The sequence below is a fragment of the Mugil cephalus genome, chromosome 1 (assembly GCF_022458985.1).
Source record: "Mugil cephalus isolate CIBA_MC_2020 chromosome 1, CIBA_Mcephalus_1.1, whole genome shotgun sequence".
NCBI lineage: Eukaryota > Metazoa > Chordata > Actinopteri > Mugiliformes > Mugilidae > Mugil > Mugil cephalus.
The window spans coordinates 39,694,709-39,713,492 of NC_061770.1; the positions used below are offsets into that span (position 1 = coordinate 39,694,709).

The 18,784-nt window shown below is 44.4% G+C and overlaps 1 protein-coding gene across 1 annotated transcript; it reads right to left on the reverse strand.

The window, feature by feature from the left end:
• Positions 1-109: 109 nt before the first annotated feature.
• On the reverse strand, positions 110-12,463 carry rcor2 (REST corepressor 2). Its single transcript, XM_047573161.1, has 14 exons — positions 12,236-12,463; positions 9,565-9,690; positions 7,502-7,558; positions 6,684-6,764; positions 6,542-6,594; positions 6,275-6,436; positions 6,063-6,187; positions 5,914-5,980; positions 5,591-5,830; positions 5,427-5,504; positions 5,159-5,216; positions 3,077-3,144; positions 2,440-2,607; positions 110-2,277 (listed from the first exon to the last, which is right to left on the reverse strand). The coding sequence occupies exons 2-14, from the start codon at positions 9,686-9,688 to the stop codon at positions 1,897-1,899; spliced, it is 1,662 nt and encodes a 553-aa protein (XP_047429117.1). The 5' UTR covers positions 9,689-9,690; positions 12,236-12,463; the 3' UTR covers positions 110-1,896.
• Positions 12,464-18,784: the final 6,321 nt, after the last annotated feature.

Consider the following 18,784-nt stretch of genomic DNA (forward strand, 5'->3'; position numbering starts at 1 on the left):
TAAGTGTTCGTTTAAAGATTAAATAAAAACTTTCAGTGTGTTAAGCTCCTAAACGTCTAGATGGCCTGATAGGATGTATTAATAACTCAACACTGATGACAGAGACGTCTCTATTTGGTCATTTATTTATTCTAGAAAAAGAAAAAAAAAATCTCAAACACAAAACAGCTGAGTTTCCACAATGTAAACAACTTCTCATATACATTACACACGAGCAGTTTTTTTGGAGGAAGAAACAAAAAGTCCAAGCCAAGTCTAAAGGCAATTCATTTTAAAGCCAAAACGTAGCGATGGACCTCTTCCACTCTCTGTGCTGTGCTAAACTGAACGCTGAAGGCCTCGGCTAACGGAGAGCAGTGAGACATTTGATTGAAAAGGCAGTGATCCAGACAACTGGCCTCTAAAGACTAGCGGAGGACATCTGTAAGAAATCAGGAAAACATGGTTCAGTCATCCCCATTTGTTCATGAGATTGTGATTCATCAGTAGGAAGCATTAGACACACGAGCCCTGAACAGAAGACACAGAAAAAAAATGCAGCAATTTCTGACCCTTCATCGTCTAAACGAGTCGACTATTAACGGACTTAACAGCAGATCCAGATCTCCTCGTAGACCTCTCTGGTTCCCGTAACCAGGGAGGAAGCTGCCGTAACTTGTTTGGCTGTTAAGCGACTGCTCTGACATTTTGGTAAACACGTTTTCACCCGTTAAACACACGAAAAAAAGACAAATGAGCCAGGATTTTCCAGGACGTGGAGAGTCTTGAGTTTTGTTGTGTCCGGTGGGGGAGAAGCAGCACGGTGTGGGACGATGTGCTTTTAAAGCAATAACAGACTTTGGCAGAACTTTTCTTTTTTTTTTTTCCAGCAGACACAAATCTGTCGGAGGTCACGAGAAAGATGGTGGAGTCCTCTGAAAACGCAGAGGTTTATGAAAATATTCTTAAAGAAGTGGGACTTGTTGAGATGTGAGACCCGAGTCCAGTCATGTGCTGTAAGGCTCTTTTTTCTCCGTAGTGCTCAGTCAATAATTATCATAGGGATCTAATCTACACACAGTAACTAACTGCCTATCTAGGGCTTTTAAACCTTTTAAAAAGTCTAATCAAAAACAAAATGAAAACATCACTCCAGTTATAATCACTACTCACACATGACTAGGACAGAAGGAGGGAGAGGAGGCGTCTCTCGCTCTACTTTCTCTATTTATCACCGATTTCGGAACCAAAATTCTATTCAAAACCCCAGAACTCTTCAAAATTACAAAGTCCGACCTCTTTTCCAGAAGTACCGTTTCCCCCCCCCTCGACCTCGGAGAAACTTTTTAAAGCAAAAAACATTTCCACCACCTGAACGATCCTGTGATCGGCGCCACCTCTCGGAGGAGCCGACGACGGTTGTTTGTTTGGATGACTTGATATCTACAGTGTAGACTTGTGTAGTAGTGCATGTGTTCAATCCCACCCACCCCCACAATCCAGATGTTCAGCGGTTGCCGTGGAGACGAGCAGCTGGGTTCGCTCCTCCGCGGTGGTGGTGGTGGTGGTGGTGGTCGTGGCTTCCTTCAACAGCTTTCGTGATCCAGTGTCTCTTTTTGTTCCATGTGAGCAGGTACTGGTGTGTGTGTGTGTGTGTGTGTGTGTGTGTGTGTGTGTGCGTGTGTGTGTGTGTGTGTGTGTGTGTGGGGTGAGGGGGAGGTAGTGTTGGTTTCGTACAGTAAAAGGGGCTTTAGATCGAGGGGCTTGTGGGTCCTCACACGTCTTACAGGAGCTGGGATGTCACCTTTGGGAGTGGAGCGTGTTGTTGGATCGATGGTGTGATGTGCGACGTGTCCTTGTGTTTGTGGGTTTTTTCCTGCATGCTAACTTGTGTGTGTTGCTATTCCTGCTGTCGCATCAGTGCGAGTTGGGCTGCTCCACTTTGAGCCCGACCAGCGATGGAGGCATCTGCCCTGCGGAGGAGGAGGAGGAGGAGGAGGAGGAGGTGGGAGGAGAACCTCTGAGTGTGGAGCTCCCGGCGGAGGTGGAGGAGGAGGAGGAGGAGGAGGAGGTGGTGACTGCCGGCCGGATGAGCGGAGGAGGAGGGTGGTTGTGGGGCGCTCGGTTCTGGAGCGGGCGCGTCTGGAGGGGGGGCGGCTGGCGCAGGAGGCTCGGCGGCGCCGAGGGGGGAGCCGGGCGCAGCAGCGGGGGAGGCTGAGAGAGGGAGGAGGGGGTCTGGGTGGAGGAGGGGGGGGAGGAGCCGGCGGCGGCATCAGAGGGAGCGTCCTCCATTTTGACCTGAAGGGATGAAGAAGATTAGAGCAGTTAAATGACAGGTGGTCGTTCATTTCCACGGTTCCTCTAAAGCTTTAAATAGTCTCTGAAGAAACACGTGTTCATCCCGACATAAAACAAACCATCCTCTATCTTCTCCAGTTCCATATAATTAAGTGGCCTCACCTCCTCCTCCTCTGCTCCCGCCTCCGTGGCCGACGCCGCCGCCGCCTCCTCGCTGCTCCTCCTCGGGTCTCTCTGGTCTCGGTTTGTGGCGACCTGCTCGGCCGCCCACTCCCTCAGGACCTCGTCCAGGTTGAAGCGGCGCCGGTAGCTCACGAAGAACGAACTCACCTGGAGACAGAGACGGAGAGTTTAAAACCTCAGAGCCTCTCGCTCCTTCGCTTTTAACTCTGACACTTTCATACGTGGACTAAAAAACACTTTAATGTCATAGTCTTATAGTTGTTTTATTCTATTTTATAGATATGTTCTTATGTCTTACTATATTTCTTATATTTTATCCATTTTTATTTATCAATTTTGGTCTTTTATTATTTTAACTTATCCTTTACAGTGAGCTTTAGTCTCCGAGTCCTTTTTTGTTGTTTGTTCCACTTTTTTAAATATTTTTCAAAGCACTTTAAATGGCATTCACTTGTTCAGAAAGGTGCAATATAAGAAAAAGGAGGGATGATGTTTCTCCGATCAGAGGAGAGAAATCGGAGATGAAAAGCTGAAACAAATAAACGTCGTAGACTGAGGTCAGAATAAGAGATGAGAGACGTGATCTGTGAAACCTCCTGAGAAGGAGGGAGCTCACCTGAGCTGGCGTCTTTGTTCCTATGACTTCGGCGATGGCTGTGAAGTCTTTGCCGTAACGACGGATGGCTAGAAAAAGAGAGAACAGATGAAGACGTTTAATCTGCTGAGATGTAAAAAGCTGCAGACGAAGGCGTGGAGACGCAGGAAGAGTGAGGGCTGGTGGCGTTAACCTCCGTCTGAGTGCAGCTGCTCCTCTTTTCTTTTTCTAGGTTCTGACCTGCTTCGTACACATCACTGCCTTCACACACTCCAGCTCCTGCTTTTCTTTTCTACTGTTTGAACAGCTGCACGAGGTGAAGCTACGCGCTTTGCTCAAAGGCACAGACTTTATTCTAGATCAAACCTGACACCTGAACTTTAAATATCTGGAGCCTCTAAACTTCTCCCACTGACTCTCAGACTGTTTCACTCCTTCGCTCAGTCAAAAAAAAGGTCACGTAGTTTTCATATATATCTAGAACCAAACTGTTTTTACAAGGAAAACATTCCTCCACCCTGATTAAAATGAGTCGACTCCAGCAGCATCTGTATTATAACCATTAATTAATAACTAGACCAGCTGATCTGTTTTGGAAGAAGAAATACACTGAGACTTTAACAATGATTTATATGGACATCGTGTAGATGGATGTGGTTACGTGAGGCCTTTTCATTTTAAATGTGTTTCTACTCTTTTTCACGTCGTCATAATCAATCACTCATCACGTCGATTAGTTCCTGTAAATGGCTGAACTTGTGTATTCCACTAAATAACCCATCGGTTTTTTAACCTAATGTTTCCCTAACGAGTCACGTCTTTAATTGTTAAAACATTTCACATAAATCCAATTCCATTTTTTCCACCCTCATTCAGAAGCAAAACAAATCAACACGGGGTCGTCACTCACATCCATGCAGTGGTGTGTATCCATGGCAACAGATAACTGACACCCCTCATCCGTCATGAATCCCCTGAAAACCACTTTATGAGACAACTGGGAGTCTTTCTTTAAAAAAAACTGGTGGCGCTAGGAACTAAAACCAGGAAACGTAGTTTCTACACAACAGTGGAATAAACAACCACTGAGATTTTACCATTTGTTTGTGCGTTGACCAGCACGACGGACATAATAAATGCAAAGACGACATTTGTTAACCAAATCAGCCTTCGTACTATTCATCTCTGTTTTTATCACATAACCACATCATGTTATAATAATCCAAGAGCAGCTTCAGGTGCTTCTTCTGTTTCCTTTCAACAGTTTTTCTTTGGACTTGTCAGCTACTTTATGAATATGATTATTTTATGTGAACATACAAGAAATATATCTACAACAGTGCCAAAATGTATGACCCATTTTCCCCACATATAAATATATGCAATACACACCAACTTGCCAGTTCATTAAGGACACTAGTGAATCAAGTATGTGTCTTTGTTCTAATCCTCACCTATGACCTATGGTCATGAACTGCAGGGAGCGACCGTACAACAACAGAGACGTGGTAACAACGTGGCTCAGCCTTAGAGACGAGGTCAGGAGCTTGTGCAGAGTAAAAATCTCTCCTTCGCATCGAAAGGTGGTTGGGAAATCGTGTTTGGATGCACCGTGGGTGGAGGTTTACCGGGCCCGGCCAGCCAGGAGGAGACCCCGGGGGCTGACCCAGGACTCTCCGGAGGGATTATGTACCGTGTCTGGACCCGGGTCCTCGGGGACAAACTAGAATGTGTTGCTGGGTAGAGGAAGTCTGGAGTTCCTTCCTTCCTCAGCCTTTTGCCACCGCGACACAAATTTCAGGTAAGCAGATGGAAATGAATGAACGTACCGTCACATGTTTCTATTATTCTGACAACCCTATTTTAGTCTCCATCCTCCAAAATAATCCTACACTAAAATAACCACCTTTTCTGACACGATTTCAACATAAACTGCAGCCACTGAGCTGAGATTTAGTGCAGGACTTCTTATATTAGAACGCATTCATTTCGTGTGGTGAACATGCATATGAATGAGTCTAAGTCTGCCTGAGAGAGTGAGGGGGAGGACGTGACTCTGCAGAGAAGGTTGAGGAGGAAGACGACGCTGTAGCCTTAACTCACCCTGCACGGCCAGGAGCTGCTCCTCTGTGGTCCAGCGAGAGTTCATCTTAGGGGCAGGCTGCCAGAGAGAAAGTAAACAGAGTGAGGGAAGAAGAAGGTGCTAAGAAATAAGAAGGTGAAGAAGATGGCAGCATTGAGACTAATCGCAGGCCCACGAGAGGTGAAACAATATCTGGAAGGAGCTGATGAAAGGGGGAGAGCGGAGGAGATGTAGCCGTCGATGGATGAGGAAGGAAAGAGCAGACAGGAAGTGACTGAGACGACTCACCTCAGTAGGTTTTAATGTGTCGACACCTTCAGTCAGGCTGTGTTTCAAGCTGCTGTTGTTCTGTTTAATAGACTGAACCTGAGAGAAAAGAGAGGAGAAGGAGGAGGAGAGTGAGACATCATATTATAAGCTGTTGAATATAATCTGAGAACCGAAGAGCAAACCTGTCTCTTGAGTGACACCAGCTGCGTGTCCAGGTGACGTATGGTGAAGACGCCAGAGTCCTGCGAGGCGGACAGGGACATGATGTCTCCCTGCTCCAGGTACATGCCTTTGGGCGGCCGGCGCCGGGCTCTGAGCGGGTGGTGTCGGTACTGAGCCCCGACGCTCTCCTTCTTCACCGGCCCGGAGCGACTGGGGGCGGCTTTGTCGGAGCTGGCGACGTTCGGGTTCTGCTTCACGGCCTGAGAGGACACACGAGTCAAATCACAGTCGGGGATGAGACGCTTCCAGAGGAGAGAGTCAGTTTTTTTTTTTTATCGCTCACCTCTTTCTTCGTGTCGATCTCAAAGTCGCTGTCGCTTCCTGGGTCTCCTTCCTCCACCTCGTCATTACTACAAGGACAAAAAATAAACTAAAAACAGCTGAAAATGACAAGAAATAAGGTCGGTTCGTTAGTTTCATGGCGTCTCAAACCTGTCGTCTTTCTCTCTCTTGCTGACCAGACGTCTGGCCTGTCGGTCCATGACGGACGTCCTGGTCCTGGTCTTCTTCCAGCTGTAGTAGTACTTCACCAGGCTGGAGATCAGCTTATCTGGAAGCTACACACAAGAAGAAAAAACATAATAATTCACCTTGTTTCTGTATTAAATATTCTGTAAGGATGTTTGTTCTTCCTCGTGTCGCACCATCTGCTGGATGCGGTGGAAGCTTTTGCCGTGGAAGCTGAAGGCCTGCTCGAACAGCACCTTGTCCTCCACCGTCCACTCGTCCGGGAAGGGCGTGAAGTTGGCCAGGTCGGCCAGCGAGCGCTCCACGTCGTGTTTGTGCCACAGCAACATGCCCAGCGCCTGATGGTGGGAGTCACGGGAAAACCAGGCGCAGGGACAGGTCAGTGGAAAAGACACGGGAAATAACGGGAGTGCTTTTTTTTTTTTTTTTTTTGTCAAACATACCTGCTCCATGTTGTACCCGTGTTTCTCTTTAGCCATGAGGATGTACTCGTCCACTGGAATGAGAAAGAGAAGAAATGAGAAAAGAAGATGAGAAGCGAATAAACTGAGTTGATGTGAGGTGGCGTAGGTGGGCGGAGCTTACACATAGCGTCAGACAGCAGAGTGTTGGGACACCACACCAACATGCTCCTCTGGTCCTTCTCGTTGTAGCGGGTCGGACTGTCTGCAAATAAAAAACAAAACAGGAACATTTCATACGTTTGATACAAAGAGGATGTTTTTAGTTTCCTGCTCTGTTCCTCTGTGTGATTTCTTCTACTATGTGTTGATGCTTCTTCATTAGCAACAAAAAAAGTGTCGCATCCGTCACTGAACTAACTCTCGGGGATTGAACACTCTCTAAAAAACAGATGCTGGTTCCTCCTGTTTGTCCTTTGTCTCTGGTGCAATCTGACGGTTTGTGGGATGATGTCACCTTTGCTCCATGGATTATTATTTATTTTTAATTTTTTTTGCAGGGTTAAGCCATTTCTCATCTACTTTCATCATAATCTTTTTAAGATAAAGGGGGAAAAAGTGTATTGTTTTTACTGGAGAATGTATAATTTATAAAATACAGGGTTTGAATATTACAAACGGGTTCATATGTTCAACAAAAAACATATAATTCAATTAATCTAAACTGTAAATATGAATATATACAAGCTCGTTTTTTAAAGTATCCACCACTAGATAACAATGATAATGGTCCCGTTACCCTTTAGTCTTCACTTTTCATTTCCTCGCTTTTCAATGGCAACATTAGTCATTTGACCTTCATCCTTATCTACATTCCTCTCTTCCTCCTTTTCAACGTCCTCTACATCTCTCCTCACCTCTAAGTCTCCTTCTCCTCAGCTCCCTCCATCTTTCTACTCATCCTCCATTTGAGTCGTCACTGTCATTTTTCTCTCAGCTTACCTGGTTTGAACTCTGGGATCTGAGCCTGGTAATCTCCTCCCACTCTGATCATGCTGTCTGTGGGAAAAGACAAAGTTTTATTTCCTACATGTGTAGATAAAAGTGTGGTAAAGACTGATAATGACGGGGTTCAGGTAAAGAAGCAGAAACATTCCCAAGAAGTTGTAAGGCTGAATCATAAGACAGATAACAGGAGTGATGGAGAGAGAAACATTTATACAGATGTAATCAAATGATCAAGTTTCATGTATGCGTCTCCAGTATTGTTTAACGTTATCAGGACTCTACAACAGAAAGGTCTGAAGAAGCTAGAATCTTATTTCATAGGAGCAAAGAACCATGTTCCTCCTGGTTTGTTTGTTCCCTCCCAATAACCACCAAGTCAAAAACAACCAACTTTGAAGAATAAACTATTGACATATTACAAAATACACCATCGAAAATAAAAGGTTCTGCAAAACACAGTTCAGAAAATCTAAATACAGTTTTGCACCAAAACGTTCATTCATTTTCTGTGACTGCTTCTCCTCTAGAGCAGATGTCAAACTCATTATAGTTCAGGGGTGGACCAGTAACACAACAGCTTATTAACTGTGTGGAAACAACGACAACTCGAGTAAAGAAGTACATGTAATGAACTACTGTAAATTTCTTAAGAAGTGCAAGGATCAAGTGCAGTTTTCGTATTTTAATCGAATATTTTCAGCTGATATCTTCAGTGTAAATTTTGCAAATTCATCCCGGGGGCCAGATTGGACCCTCTGGTGGCCCGGTTTTGGCTCCCGGGCCGTATGTTTGACACCCCTGCTCTAGAGGGTGACGGGGGGATGGAGACTATCCCAGAGGTGGGGGACACCCTGGACAGGTCCCGTCTATCAAAGGGCTACACTAAAATATACATATATATATATCAAATAATACCGTTAGCAGAATGTGTTGTTATGATCTGATTATGTCCAATAAGGCACCTGACATGTGAAGCATATAACGGCCAATCAAATAATCTTCTTCTGAATTCAATCAGGCAGATCTTGTTGCAGCTCATCTCATATAATTAAGCTTTCATTTAAGCAGTCGTTGGAATATAATTACATACTATATACGTGGTCTTAGCTCTGTTATGTGGAGCCGTTTTCCTACCTCGCCTAATATTGTATTTTCCCAAACATATTTGTCTTGAGCTGTTTATTTCAGTTGGGGAGCCTCCCTTAAAACACGGCAGGAAGCCCTGAGGGTATGTAATTAGTTTTTAGCAGCTCAAACAATCATCGAGCTGTCAAGCCTGTGAGAAACGCTCTGAAACTGGAGAACCTGTCGGGATCAAGCATAGAAAATATTTGAAATATACCAAACATCTAATTAATGGTTTCACAGATTTGAGTTTTTAAAACCTAGCATATAACTTGTCTCTTTTTCCAAGAGAATAATAAAAAAAAACACGTTTTTCATCCACACCACCCATCACTAATTGAGAAAACCCACACAGATGGAGCAAAAAAAGAGAGAGGGAAGTGCGACAGCGGATGGCAGACATTAAGTAATTAGTGCTGTGGTACAGCTACTAGAAAAGACAGAAAAGATGGAGGAGAGACGATGATGAGAAGGAAGGAGTGAAGGGAGGAAGGCAAGGAAGCAGACCGGAAGAAGGAAGAGACGGATTAACCATTTCCTCTGGGACGGAGGACAGGAAGGGAGGAGAGGAGGGAACGGTATAGGACAAGGATGCTTAACGGGAAGGAAGGAGTGAAGGAGGCAGGAAAGGAAATTGGTTAACTACAAAAAAATGGAGGAAGAAAAGACGTACGTGGGCAGAGGATGAGGATTGTGGGAAGAGAGGGAGGGAGGGGACGACAGAGGAGAGGCTGGAGAAGCACTGCAGCGACGCAATGACATGTACAATCACTCACGTACGATCAAAACGTCTGTGTGTGTAACGTCTAACACTTCGTACGTGCTTCATGTTCAGAACAGAAACCTCAGACACATTTAGGTTGTAGGTCATGATGGTAAATCTGCAGCTAACTCGGAGATAGTCTGAAGTCAGTTCAGCGCGTAACCTCTACCGTGAGCGTGCTCTTCGTCGCTGCTCTCCTCCTCCGAGTGTGGCTGGCTGTTGCCGTTGGTTACGGTCTTGGCTCTGCTCCGGGACAGGACCCCGGCCCCTGAACGCTCCATCACCGAGGGCATGACTGCAAACACAAAAAAGACACGCACACGTTAAATTATATTTCACAACCAACCATCAACATTTTTGTTATAAACTGTGATTAAATCTCCCAATAAACTAAAGGAGCTAAGTCTTCGTTTATGAGTGCGTTGACTTTTTTTTTTTTTTGTTTTGTTTTCACTTTGCAAACCCTATAAAACCCAACTCCCTCTTGTAAAGTAGAATGATACCTCATGTTGCCACCTTGGAAGAAATCCCATTATTACCCTTGAGCCGAGTTTATTTTCCAAACACAGGCTTTGTGCACATGAACTCAGTTACACCGTTAGTTATTTATCGCTCCACATCACCTTTAACTCTTCAGTCAGGTGACGGTATCATTTATTTTTGTCTAACTCCTTTGAGTTTGGCTCAAGTTTAAGTTACTAACAAGAGCACATTCAGGACCAAAACTGATTAAGTTGTGTTTTTTCCTCTCCGGCTAATTAAAAGCATGCTCCTGTCATAGTGGGCCCACCCAAAAAAATAAAAAAAGAAATGAACAGAGGGTTATTTAAGTGTTCAGAAAAAGATCCGATACCTAAACACCCATAATGGAAACACAATCTAAACTATTTAGATGATAAATGGCTCGTTTTAGTAAACGTTAACTAAAAAAACACGAATCAGTCGTAGTATTTACTGAAGCTTAACGAGGACTTGATTAGTCATTAAACTGGAATATAATCATTAGCTGCAGTCAGAACATGTTTGTGTATGAGGAGGAGGTAAATATTTAAAGCGTCAGCAAAGTGAGACCCTCCAAGAACCAAGGAAACAATCACGTGGACATATCTACTGAGATATTCTCCAGGAGAGGAGGGAGGGGGGCTTTCATTTTAACAATCATAATAATCATATTCAGGGCTATATTATTATTACAAGCCTTGTTTGCTTCTCCGCTCTCTCCCTCTGAACCTCGGGCCAACGAATCTCACAGCGGCACAAAAGACTAGACGGTCAGCTCAGGACGCAGCTCCACGCCGCACAAAACTAACCCAGTTCCTTACACACACAAACACAAACACAAATACAACGCGGCTACAAACGACAATCCAAAACCAGAGCAGAGCCACACAATTACGCCTCCTCCTCCTCCTCCTCCTCCTCCTCGTAGCCTAACACACACACACACAAAAAAAAAAAAGAAACGCTTGCACTTGCTTCTCCTTCATCATCCCACCAGTAACTTCATCTCCTGTTACCTAACTTGAACAGGAGCCAGAACAAAAGCAAGGAGACGCGATGTTATGTCGCGCACTCATTTAAATCCTCTCAGCTCTTCAGTATTAATGTGTAAAGAGGGAGGGAGGGAGGCGCTGGGAGATTAAATCACATCCAAAACCAAACTCGGGAGTAGACAATACAAGTGACTGAGGCTCTCTGGGGGTCTTTGTCTATCGCTGCTCCCAGCAACAACCCCCCCTTTTTCCTTCTACAACCACAGCAGCTCTAACTTCTACAGGGAGGGGGACTTATAACAAACATATTCATGTATTTGTGTCGACATATTGAAGTTTAGTAAATCGATTGAAAGCAAAACTAGTCGTTTAATCCCGCCCCCCGTTCACTTTTAGGGAGTTTCAGGGGGAGGGATGGGATGAGGGGTGGTGGTAGTAGCCTCGATCTCTGGGCAGATGAATCAACTAAGCTAAAACATATAAATATATATATTATATACACATTTGTAGCATCATGTGTTGCTCAATCATCCCTTTTTCCCCCATTCACAACCTTTTAACTAGATTTTACAACTTTTTTTTCTCGCCTGAATTAAAATATCTGTTGTACACACACACACACACACACACACACACACACATAAATATATATACATGAACTACTACTAAGAAATGTAAACAAACAAGAAGTCATACATTCATTTTTCACCTAGTGGGGTCGCTTCTTTTTGTTTTTACACATTATTTTTGAGTCAAACTTACAAATACATGAACAATACGATCAATAATGTGTTCACAGATCTCTAGTAGTGTCACAGTAGCATTCTGATATCACTATAGTAGGTTTTTAAGTAGGATTTCTCTCCATAATGTGTTAAATCTTAGGTTCATTCTTGGCTCATTATTAAACACGGAGCCGGCGTTTTTTTCTTCTTCTTCGCTAAATCAATATTTCAGCAGCTTTTCTCAGTCATCTGAGAGTCAGACTTTGAAGTCCTTTTGTTTTCCCCACGCTTACGTTTCTGTTACTACTATTACCGGCGTGGGGCGACCCTCTTTGGGGAGGAGGTGGGGGTGGAGGAGGGTGGAGGGGGGGTCACAATACCTCAACTTATGTTCTTCTTCTTCTGTTTCGGGACTGTGGGCTACAAACAATTTAACATTTTTAAAATGTTTTATAATTAAAAAAAATATATAACACGGCATTTCCACGCCGCGCTCCTTCGCCAAAAAAAGTGCAATTTTAAGTTGTATTGTGTCCGCCGGGGATGCTAGCATTAGCCGCTTAGCTTCTCGTTACATTAGTAACGCCACTAGTTGTAAGTCGAGGTAACAGTCACCGGGTACCTGCTTTCCGTTTCTCTCCGCTCTCCCCCCGGACTCAAAAAAAACTTATCCGAGGCTTCCGTCCGCGGTTTATAATCCTCCTCGAAGTCCTCAAAGGCAACTATCGCACCTAAAACGCCTTATTCGTTGCCTAATTGATGAGCACAGTCAGTACAATGAAGTGAACTGCACGGATAGATGGAAGCAGCCGTGAATGAGCAGCGCGTGTGTGTCTACGAGTGTGTATCTGTGCGCGTACGTGTCTATGTGTGTGTGTGTGTGTGTGTGTGTGCCGTTGAGACGGACAACACCCGGTGGACATCCGCTGCGATGCCTCTCCCAACCCCAACCGTTTGGATTGACGAAAAGTAGTCCTGTGAAAACTATTAACTTTAGTCGCGCTCCGGAGACGTTATTTTATTTTCTCCACATATATATGTGCGTGCGTGTGTGATTAAGGTGTAATTTGACATTTAAATGTGTCCTTTGTGGCGGACTGAGGATGATGAGTAGTAAAAGTGGATTTTAAAATCCACACTCTCGCCAATTCAGAGTAGGACTATTAATTCACAGTTTGTCTCGTTTACACAGACGAATATAATTTTATTTTCTAATATAAAGTAGTAACTGTTATAAATCTTAATCCGCCGTCTATAAAATCCCATAAATTAGGGACTACTTGCCAGTGTGTCGGCGGAGGGATTCGTCAGCTGTGCATCTGTGTGCTGAGGCAGGCTGTCCAGACTTGTACTGATGTGAGGTTGGAGGAGGAAAGGGCAGGAGAAGACACAACTCAACACAAGTCACTGTTACTGTGTGTGTGTGTGTGTGTTTGTGCAAAACTCATGAGTTGACAGTGACTCAGACAAACACCCTCAATGTACTTGGATTTGTATTTATTTATTATTATTATTATTATTATGAATTAATTATTTATCATGTCAAAGAGTTGTAGCTTTGTGTGTGTTTGTGTGCAAAGTGTGAGCAGAATAGGGAGTGTTTGCAGGATTTTCTCTCACCTGATGCTGCCTATGAACACAGTAAACCCCCCCCCCCAGCGCTGACATGTAACAGCCTGTCACTAACTCCTCAGCTCTTCCTCCTCCTCCTCCTCCTCCTCCCCATCACCTCGATGCACTCCTCCTTCTCCGTCTGCACCTCCTTCATCTCCCCCCTCCCCGTGCACCACTTCTTTTTTTTCTCTCTGCTCCTCTGCCGTCTCCCATACTTCCTCTCCCTCCTCCTCCCCCCTCCTCCCTCCCTCCCTTCCACCCACCTCCTGAATATCTGCCCTATATTCTCTCATCCTCCTCCCCCGTTTCCTCTGTCTGTGCACCCCCCCACCCCATTTTTTTTTTGTTTCTCCCCTCCTCTTCCTCCTCTGACTCCTTTTCCCGTGTCATTTTTCCTGCCTCCCTCCTCTTCTTCCTTATTTCCTCCCCCCCCCCTCGTGTCGCTCGCAGTTTCAACAATGTGTGTGTGCGTACGTGCAAATTCTTCCATTCCCCTCCCCCACCGGCTTCGCTCACTCCCACCTCCCCCCACCTCCTCCCTCCTCTTCCTCCCTCCCTCCTCTTCCTCCTTCTCCTGTCTCATTTTCACCCTTCCCACCTCCTCTCCTCTCCCCTTGCCTCCTTCCCTCCTCCTCATTAGTCAGTGCCAGTGAAACTCACCATTCCTCCTCCTCCTCCTCCTCCTCCTCCTCCGTCCTCCAGTCCCTAACACATCCTCACTAATGAACTACATCTCATCACCACCCTCCATCCTCACCTCCCGTCTCTCTCCTCTTCCTCTTCCTCGTCTGTCCTCCTGTCCACTGGTCTCTCTCTTTTTTCCCCTCCACTCCTCCTCCTCCTCTTCTCGCTTGGCTTCTCTTCGATCTCTCGGAGCTGAGTGCACCTCCCACTCTCTTTCCACTTCTGTCCTCACCCCCCCCCCCCCACCCCCCCCCACTTAACTCTCCACCTGTCTCATTCCTCCCTCTTGTCCGTCCGTCTCTGTGTCTGTCTTCCTGCTCCTCTCACATATGACGAGGGAAACGTGTCTCCTCTACCTTCTCCCCACCCCTCCATCCATCCGTCCTCCCGTGAATTCCCCGAGTCTCTCTCCTCCTCCTCTTATCTCATGAGACGCGAGGACCAGAACGAGACGTGACAGAATGAGCCGTTGTCTCATCACCGTTTGACTCATTCTCGTCTCACGCGTGTGACATAAACGGAATCGGCGTGTGTTTCACACCGAGTGTTAAATCTTAAATGATGCATCCTGCATAATAGATTTACGGCCCTGTTCTCCAAAAACGTATGTCTCTGGGATCTCAGAGGCCTCCTCCTTTAAAAGGGATCTCAATTTAAATTTCGCGTGTCGGCGGTGTGAGGGGGAAAACTCTGGAGCCGTGCTGCAGGGTTCAACACAACCATTTCTGTTTTCACCTCATTAGTTTTACTCCACAGGCAGTAGAGCATATTAGCATGCTAGCATTAGACGAAGACAGACTTCATCATATTCATCTTCATCTGGTTCAGGATGAAATAAGATAAAAATGAAATATATGTTAAAAAAAAAAAAAAGGAGTAAGTTAAATAATTTACAAAATTGTACGAACGTCTGAAGCAAACTTTAAGACAGTCTGTCCGATGCAGATACTGAAAGTGGAGATGTTTCTGTCTGGATCAATACTGAGCATTTTTTAGCCGCACAATAGGATCATCCTCTTGGGAGCACAATTATACCCGTACATTTAGTACCACACTGTGATATCACCCTTTTATTTTGTGTACAAGAGGCAATGCTGGTGATGCAGGTGGAAAATAGTTTAGAGAAAGGGTCTTAAATAGTGACCCCCCAACTACTATATGCGTTCTATATTAAACTCTGTATAGTGCTATTTATGAATATACATTATTATTATCATTTTGCATTAAATGTTAAGCTATTCAAATTATACACAGGTTCTATATATATACACAAAATGTCTAATCAACCAAAGACTTTGCAGCCCCTCCCCTGCACTACCTGCACGGACCCCTAGGGGTTGTGGACCCCCTGTTGAAGACCTATTATTTAGTAGTTTAGCCGAGATTCATCCTCTGGGATGTACTGAAAAAAACTGCATGAAATTTGCACAATCTCTTATACAATCTTTGGTTGTGTGAGACTGGAGACATTCATCTATTCGTTTTAGGTGGCTGCTTGCTTGTCCTCTGTATGGGCCGTATGTCCCAGCTGTCACGGAGGGGGGGGCGGCGAGAGGCGGGGGTACACCCCGGACAGGTCTCCAGTCCATCGCGGAGCTAAGACAAAGAGACGGACAATCACTCGTACTCAGGGCCAGTTTAAAATCACCAAGGAACCCAATGATGTCTGTGGACTGTAGGAGACACAGATAGAATAGATTCAACCCTTCCTGCTATGAGGCATCAGTGCTAACCGCCACACCACTGTGCCGCCCATGGAGGCAGAGGAGAGGTATTTAATGCTGAGTAAATGCAGATAAATGCTGCCGTGCATCGTTTCCTCTCGGGCCTGTAGAGCAGGTGTCCAGTCTGTGTGATGTAATTCTTTGCTGCACGTCTCTGTGCTCTGTCCTCCTCGTCCACCGTCCTCAGGTGGTCCCATCCACGCTGCATCTGTTGATAGAAAGACTCCCCGTATCATCTATTTATCTCAGCCCCACACAAAGCTTCACTGAGCTTTCTCACATATTTACAGATGGACAGGGAAAAAACAAAAAATAAAAAACAGAATAATAGAGTTTCTGTCTGTGTGCAGCTCATTCTGAGTCTGCTTGTTTCTGAAACCCAGACGAGAGAGAGAGGCTTCTCACAACGAGCATCAGGCCTCCGGATCAAGTGTGTGGGAGAGCCTCGCTGCGCCCCCTACTGACAACATGAAGCAAATAGTCCTTTTCCGCCGACAGCCAAGAGACAGATTCCCCGAAGACAAAAGACTGTAGGCGGGGTCTGGAGACGGGGCCATCTGCGTTCTGGGGAGGGCTGCTGTGCAGAGAGACACAGAGAAATCCCCCCCTTCCCTTCCCTTCCCCTCTTCCCTTCCCTATACAAGGCCTTTATTTGCTTTATGGAAAAAGTGGGTGGGCTTGTGTAGGTGGCCATCTCATATCCCTCGAAAACCAAGGATCCACACTCAAAGATCTGGAGAGCACTTTTGTTTTTTCCAGCTGACATGGTAAAACCCAACATGTAGAAATGTACTGAAGAGGAAAACATTTAAAAATGAGTCGGGATATTTGATTAATTAGGCAAAAAGAACAAAAATAAGAGACAAAAAGGCATTAAAATTATGGGAATGCTTCATTTTTATTCTTCAGCAGCTAATACTTTTATAAACATTGTGTATATAGATTATTTTTTTTATTGTTTAATTGTTTTTTCTGTCTATCTATGTGTCTAATATATAATCTTTATGTCTGGCAGAAGTCATTCAGTGACAAAGGAATACACAGTATTCATATCTGGTTGTATTCTGGGTCAGTCAGACACCAGGATGTCATCAGCAGGAATCTGATCACAGATACAGAGCAGATGACGACCAGTGGGACGTAATCCTGTTTAAAAGCTGGAGGCTTTCCAAGACAAAACTACGGAGTAAATGTTCCACAGTGCACTGCTGGAAGATGTCATCAAAACTAAATCCATGCTGATAACCAGCTCTCGTAACAGGAAGGAGGGGAATTTTTTTAGGAAATATCAGAGTGCAATATTTTTTTAGGCAATTAAAACGATCCCAAACTGTGGAAAATAGGTTTAATATTACACACGTTAGATTATGATGTAGTTAGATCAACGTGATTTGAGAAGCAAAAACATCAAATATGTGATGATCCAGTCAATAAAAGTTTATAATGATCTGCTTTTCTGAGAAATTTATCATAGTGGATCTGAATTTAAAGATGCCTCCAATTTCAGAGAAATTACAAAAGACGTCTTTCTTGAAGAAAGATTTACTAATTTATTGTCATTTCTACCGCACAAAATTGTGTTTCTCCACTTGGAAGTGAGTTCAGACCTCCCTCTACACCCCTAAACGTTTGTTAAGCTCCTATACTTTGACTTTGATGCAGTGTTTTTCTACATTTTTGTGGTTGCTTTATCACCTAATGACAGATTATCCAGCTCTGTCCTTTATGCTGCAGGGAGAGGGCGAGGGAGTCCTTTTTTTCTGCGCTTCATGTGACAATTACAGTTTGTGTTTCCCTCGCTGGCGTCAGACATAAAAAGAGGAGGCAAACCATGGCAGTAAAAGTTAAAATGAAAGCCTATATTTTCTATAGTTTCTCACCATTTATTATGTCTGGAGCTTAATTGTAAGTTTAGAGTGACAGACAGGGCCTCAATTTAAATTGGGTGAATTTATACCTCTACATCTCCACCTAGTGGCCACTGTGACAAACTGCTCCTCAAAGGTTTTTATGCAGGATAAAAGGAAGATTGAGTTAAATATTGTTGTATTTGTCACAATATAATCATTGGATCAAAACGGATAAGAAACTGAAATCTCCCTCCAAATCACACCTGTGAAGTAAGTAAACGTATGAATATATAAAGTTACATATGATAAAAATCACCCTACACCTAAGAGAGCAGATAATTTTATGAAAGTGCAAACTAAGTTTATGTGTGTTTTTTTTTTTTTTTACTTTAAATATCAACGTACTGCAGGGCTGCAGGGAAATTAACAAAATGCAGTGAAAAAACAGAAGAGAAATCTAAATCAAATCAATATTTGGTGTAAGGACCCTTTGCTTTCGAGACAGCGTCAGTTCTTCTAGGTCCACTTACACACAGTTTTTGAAGGAACTCGGCTGGTAGTTTGTTCCAAACATCTTGGAGAACTAACCACAGATCTTCTGTGGACGTAGGCTTCCTCAAATCCTTCTTCATCTAATCCCAGACACACTCAAAGATGTTAAGATTTGAGATCAGGGCTCTGTGGGGGCCATCACTACGAGGACTTCTTGTTCTTCTTTACACTGAAGATAGTTCTTAATGTTTGGGGTCTTTGTCGTGCTGCAGAATAAATTTGGAGCCAGTCATATCTCTCCCTGATGGTGTTGTATGATGGATACGTGTGTGCCTGTATTTCTCAGCACTGAGGACACCATTAATCCTGACCAAAACCCCAACTACATCTGCAGAAAAGCAGCCCCACACTTGCACGGAGCCTCCACCATGCTTCACTGTTGCCTGCAGACACTCATTATCGTAGCAGTATCCAGCCCTTTGGTGAACAAACTGCCTTCTGCTACAGTCAAATATTTCTAGTTTTGACTCATCAGCCCGGAGAACCTGCTGCCATTTTTCTGCACCCGACTTCCTATGTTTTTGTGCACAGTTGAGTCTCTTGGCCTTGTTTCCATGTCAGAGGGATGGATTTTTGGCTCCAACTTTTCCATGAAGACCACTTTAGGCCAGACTTCTCCAGACAGTAGATGGTTGTACCTGGGTCACGCTGGTTTCTACCAGTTCTGAGCTACAAGGACTGATGCTTGTTTGAAGGCAAAGGGTGGTAACGTCAGATATTGATGGGGCCAACATATAGTTTATAAAT

Bases quoted from the DNA above. Each gene is read 5' to 3' on its own strand.
- rcor2 (XM_047573161.1), bottom strand. From the start codon at position 9,688: ATGCCCTCGGTGATGGAGCGTTCAGGGGCCGGGGTCCTGTCCCGGAGC. The intron at 5,831-5,913 runs GTGAGCGATAAA...GTGTCCTCTCAG, and splicing joins AGATCGACACGAAGAAAGAG to GCCGTGAAGCAGAACCCGAA. The intron at 5,505-5,590 runs GTTTGCTCTTCG...CTTTTCTCTCAG, and splicing joins TGGTGTCACTCAAGAGACAG to GTTCAGTCTATTAAACAGAA.